We start from the raw sequence: 5,909 nt of genomic DNA, 5'->3' as shown, positions 1-5,909 counted from the left end.
GGTAGGGACTGGCTGTACTCGTAAGATGCCTACGTATCTCTGTGTTGTAGAAAATTAAGTCAAAAATGTAGTTATAGTTTGAGGGGTAAAGCCCTTTATATAGGTTTTGAGTCTAGGGTTAGACTAGGATAGAGAGACTTGGTGGACAAGTCTCCTACTTAGATGGTAAGTAGGACTCTCCTAGACGGTGGATTCTGAATCCTTCCTAGAACGAGTCCATTTTCATGTTGGATACAATGTTAGTGTTATCATGGACTTCATTCGCATACCTGCTCGGCGGGCCTATTACGTAACTAATATTTCGGGCTGTGGGCTACATGATTCACTTTGGGTCATGGTTGTCACTGTCTGCTCGGACTATTAAACTCATATTGAGTTATGGCTGTGAGGACTTACTTTGGGCCGTGACGTCACGGGTTTGACCAATCAACTTTATGATACGGTTAATTCTGCATTAATTATGTATTTACATATTACTTTTCATCCACTACACAAAACTTCAAAATGTAAAACTACTATTCACGAATCAAATATTTTTTTCCCGCATGAATTTTTTGTAGGTTTTCGACACAATTCTGATTTTTATAATTTCTTATACATCGTGTTTGTTAGGTTTTATATTTCGAAACTCTTCATGAATGTATGGATATTGACTAGTAAATTTCTAGAATTGACTTATATTGCTAAAAAAGAAAGGCGTGTGTCTTGTATACAAGAAATTATTCGGAAGGACAACGGACCATGGAAGCTTATGGATAAAATTGTGATATTTAGGATTAGTTAATTCTCACTAAAATATATTATTTGTTTCGCAATCTAAACAATTTTATCTCGAGTTAAAGATATTAGTTTTTTTTTTAAATACCGAAGTCTACAAATAATATTACTTTTTATTTTTTTTGCAAAAGTGTTACCTTTTTTTTTTGCAAAAATCCAGTTCTCTATAACGGACGCAAACTTGAAGAGTTTCTCAAATACAACCAAAAAAAACTCAATACAATTAATTACGTATCTGGTTATTTCGATTTCACCGCATTTTAACAAATAGTTTCAGAATATAGTAAAATAGCGAAAAATTAATGATATCTTACAACCATAATTTTTTTAAAATTTTTTTGTGAAGAAAAATATTATTATATATTTATTATATAAAAAGTTAATGATTTTTTTAAAAAAAATATCAATATTTTCAAACTTATTTTCTAAAATACGATAAAAATTGTATACGTTGCAATATGTTACATACGAGATTGTAAATATTACATTTAATGTTATATATAAGTTTGTGTCATATTTTTATTTTTATTTTTAACTTTGATGTTTTTGAAAAAACCCCAAAATAAAACATTTATTTGTACTCCGACTAGGAACTGAGATATGAACCAGACAAACGTCAATTATGTTTCAACCGGGTATATATGTTATCTTGGTTTCATCGCAAATTCGCAATGATTTTATTTATGAATTACGATTAAGAACAGATCACCTATTAATCGGTAAACAAAGGTCATTAATTATAAATGAAAGCAGGAAAGGAAGTAAACAAGGAGGAAAAGAGAAAGATAGTGGACTTGTCACTAGTGGGAAGAGGAGGAAGAGACACCAAGTAACGCATAGTCTAACTCAAACTAATGCATGTTGGAAGCTCTCTGAACTAGTAAGCTACTCGAACTCGACTTGTAAAAAATTCGATTTTGGCTAAAAAATAATCTAGTCGAGCTCGAGTTTCAAATTATTCGGCTCGTAAAGTTCGCGAGCCTTATTGAGCCTCTATTATTTTTAATTTTTTTTATTATAAATATATTTTTATGTAAATATTTATTTTTATCGAGTCAAACTCGAGTCGAACCGATCATATTTCGATTTTTTTGTTAATATTTAGTGAATTAATTCGAACTTTTGAGCCGAACTCGAGACTACCGAACATTTTACGAGCCGAGTTTCGAACTTGAAATTAAAGTCTCAATCGAGCTCGAACTATTTTAGTCGAGTTCGAGCCGAGCCAGAGAGTATTCGGCTCGGCTCGATTACACCCCTAATCGTTACTGATAATCCTTTTGTAAGTTATAATACTTTACACGTTAAAACTTTTAATTGTATCGTGGGAATGTTTTTTGCCGTAAAAAGACATCGGATATAACTTTCTTGAGATTATAAACTCGTTCAATATAAATATAATAGTATCTTTTAAAAATACTATTAAATTATCCTGAAATTATAAATTTACCCTTGTATATTTTATACGTGCAATTGTAAATGTTACAATCTCATGAATTAAGTAACTGTCATTCTCACATACATACTCTTTTCAAAATATTCATAAAAAAAATTATTATATAAATATCCCGAAAACTTTTCACAAACAAACGTTTGTTTCTAACCGGATCCAGCAACCGAAAATTGAAACAATGGACATGAACACCATCTAACGAATTTGACACTCTGAGAAAAAGATTTGATGATGATTTTGAAAGACATCGTTTTCGATGATTAGGCGGTAATTATGATCTCCCTGAGATTTCCTCTATGCCTAATTACACTTACCATACCTAGTAGAATATAAAAGAAATACATTTCAAATTCACTCCATTCCGCAGATCTCACTCATTCCATTCTCAGATCTCGTTTGTGTATCTCATTCTCTTCCCATGATTCCATTCCATCCCACAAAAAACAACTTTCCTAATTTCATTTCCATCAATAATCCAAGCTCACAAAAGTGTCCAACCCGTGACACACAAACACAATCCCCCCACTATAAATATAATCATGCACTCCCACACCAAAAAACCCACAAAACCCACTTCCAAATTCCTCCTCATCACCATGTCTTCTCTCTTCCTCCTCTCTCTACTCTCTCTCCTCATTTTCTCCACTCTCCCCTCCTCCGCCACTACCCGAAACCACCACCGCAACCGCGACCACCGCCACGACGGCAAATCCTCCGCCACGTCAGCACCGTCCATCCAACAAGCATGCAAAGCTACAAGGAACGCAGAATTATGTGAAACCACTCTCACCCAATCCAACCAAGTCCCGCCCGACCCGAGTCCGGTCCAAATCATACAGGCCTCCATTTGGGTCACTACCCAAAACCTCCAAAAAGCCCAAACCATGGCCCAAACCATTGTAGACAATTACAAATCCAACCTCAACACTTCCAACGCGGCCCAAAACTGCGTGGACTATTTAAAAACCTCGGACTACAGAATCAAAGCCGCGGTTGATGCGCTGCCACGTGGCAAGACAAAAGACGCACGTGCATGGCTTAGCGCGGCTCAAGCTTACCAGTACGACTGCTGGTCGGCTCTCAAGTACGTCAACGACAGTCAACTCATCAACCAAACGATGTCGTTTATGGACTCATTAATTAAAATGTCTAGTAATTCACTAAGCATGACAATGGCTTATGACGTGTTCGGCAACCAAACCGGATCATGGGTCCCGCCCCGAACCGAGCGAAACGGGTTCTGGGAATCCGGATCCGGGTCGGATTACGGGTCGGGTAAAATCGGAATTCCGGGTAATTTGAAACCGGATGTTACGGTGTGCAAGGGCGGCGCGTGTGATTACACGACGGTTCAGGAAGCGGTTAATGCGGGGCCCACTAACGGGAACCGGTTTGTTATATTCATTAAACAAGGGGTTTATGAAGAAATGGTTCGGGTTCCGTTGGAAAAGAAGAATGTGGTTTTTTTGGGAGATGGTATGGGTAAAACCGTGATAACCGGGTCGAGAAATGTGGGTCAACCCGGAGTTTCTACTTATAATTCGGCAACTGTTGGTAAGAAAATATTTTTATTCATTAAATTTATTTTAGCTATTTTTAAGTGTTATTGCATTTTTTTCATGTGCATGTGTTATGGTGTGACATACATAACAAAATGTTTTGTTTTTTTTGCTTCAGGCATACTTTTTGAAATTAGAATTTATTTATGAATTATGAGCATGTGACTTGTGTCAGTAGATAATTCTTGTTGGACTGTATATAATTGGCCATCAATATGTAGTACATTTGTTTTCGATTAACAGAAGAGCTGACAAACAAATACCAGAATGTATTTCCTGGGAATATATTAAAAAATGGAACTTTAGATGATGAGATAATGTGTTAATTTACCAGTGCTGTGATTTTCCTTAAATGTATCCTTTTTTGACAAATATTTATAGTCTTACAAATGAGTATCTGTTTTTATAAATTCTCGGAGTGAGCGAGGATCGAACTCTTGGGACGATCCCACATTACTATGGGTAGGAAAATAAACTCTTAAGGTAAATATTTTTCCTCTTAAAATTTTTCCGCTTATGGATTTTTGTCTAATGCCAAACTCGAGTAATTGATTATAGAAGCTCATTTTATAGATGCTCATTTTTCTGCTTAAGTGTATCACTCATTTAATAAAAGCTCGAAATTTTGAATTATTTGTCACTGTTTCTGCGAATTGTCACTGGTTCACTGCCATGCATTGTTTTGCATAGTTTACTTGTTCTTGACAGAGTTTTATGAACTTTAATAGCATTTTCTCGAATAGGGCTAGTATATAATTGTGACAAGACAAATTATTTAAAAAAACTGAGAATCAGAGTTGCTATCATAGTTCTTGTGGTCCTTTTTTTTCCTACTTCCTTTCTCCACCAAGTCTCAAGAACTTTTTACATTGATACAGGTGTGAAGGGGGATGGGTTCATGGCTAGTGGTCTCACCATACAGAACATGGCCGGTCCCGATGCTCACCAAGCAGTTGCATTTGTGTCTGATAGCGATTTTTCAGTTATCGAGAACTGTGAATTTCTCGGAAATCAGGACACCCTTTATGCCCATTCACTCCGTCAGTTCTACAAGGCTTGTCGTATTGAAGGAAATGTGGATTTCATATTTGGAAACTCTGCTTCAGTCTTCCAAGACTGCACCATCCTTATCCGACCCCGGCAACTAAAACCTGAGAAGGGTTCGACAAATGCCGTGACAGCACATGGGAGAATAGACCCTGCTCAGTCCGCGGGCTTTGTGTTCCATAATTGCCTGATAAATGGTACCGAGGAGTATATGAAGTTTTATAACAGCAACCCAAAAGCATATAAGAATTTTCTGGGAAGACCATGGAAGGAGTTTTCAAGAACAGTTTTTATAGATTGTTATCTAGAAACTCTTATTACCCCTCAGGGTTGGATGCCTTGGACAGGTGATTTCGCTTTGAAAACTCTATATTATGGGGAATATAACAGCACGGGTGCGGGAGCAAATGCCTCTGCTCGAGTTCCATGGAGCAACCAGATTCCAGCTAATCATGTTGGCTCATATTCTGTACAAAATTTCATTCAAGGCAATGAATGGATTCCAACATCTTCCTGAGTAAGTTGACATAGGTCTAATATAACATAAAGTGATTTTTGAAGTAATATATTATGAAATATATGCTGAGTGTGAAGTCTTGTTTCGTACTTTATATGTAATTACAAAATAACTACTAGTAGAGTATAATTTTATTGTGGGAATGAAAAACTTTACTGCCATACACTGGTTTTATTTGCAAGTTTTCTTGGCTCTATTCAAGTTATCAACATCTTCCAGTAGATTTTTATCATCAGTTGTGGTCTTTATTGTCTGTGTTTAAATGTACCCTTTAAGCGTTGGGGGTAAGCTCTGCGTATATCTCACTCTTTTGTGTCACTATCGATCGAGTGAATCATAGAGAGTACTTTTGTTTCAGCTATGCGTTTATCTCACTCTTTTGTGTCCGACTATCAAGTGAATGACAGAGTATTTTTTTCAGTTGGTTTGGAAAGTTGTTCAAGTGCTACTTTAAAGTAACATTATATGCTAATGGATTGCCGCATGCTAATAATGAAATGGAATGACACACAAGAAGATAAGCTTCTTGGCAAAAAGTTATGGGCAGTTAGGCATA

At 36.2% G+C, this 5,909-nt stretch overlaps 1 protein-coding gene across 1 annotated transcript; it reads left to right on the top strand.

Annotated features, from left to right (window-relative positions):
* Positions 1-2,605: 2,605 nt before the first annotated feature.
* Positions 2,606-5,514, top strand: LOC141671477 (putative pectinesterase/pectinesterase inhibitor 51). The gene is made up of 2 exons (XM_074477751.1): positions 2,606-3,784; positions 4,668-5,514. The coding sequence occupies exons 1-2, from the start codon at positions 2,770-2,772 to the stop codon at positions 5,351-5,353; spliced, it is 1,701 nt and encodes a 566-aa protein (XP_074333852.1). The 5' UTR covers positions 2,606-2,769; the 3' UTR covers positions 5,354-5,514.
* The last annotated feature ends 395 nt before the right edge of the window (positions 5,515-5,909 follow it).

This window comes from Apium graveolens, chromosome 7 (assembly GCF_009905375.1).
Source record: "Apium graveolens cultivar Ventura chromosome 7, ASM990537v1, whole genome shotgun sequence".
In the NCBI taxonomy this organism is placed as follows: Eukaryota; Viridiplantae; Streptophyta; class Magnoliopsida; order Apiales; family Apiaceae; genus Apium; species Apium graveolens.
This window is presented reverse-complemented; position numbering and strand designations above follow the sequence as displayed.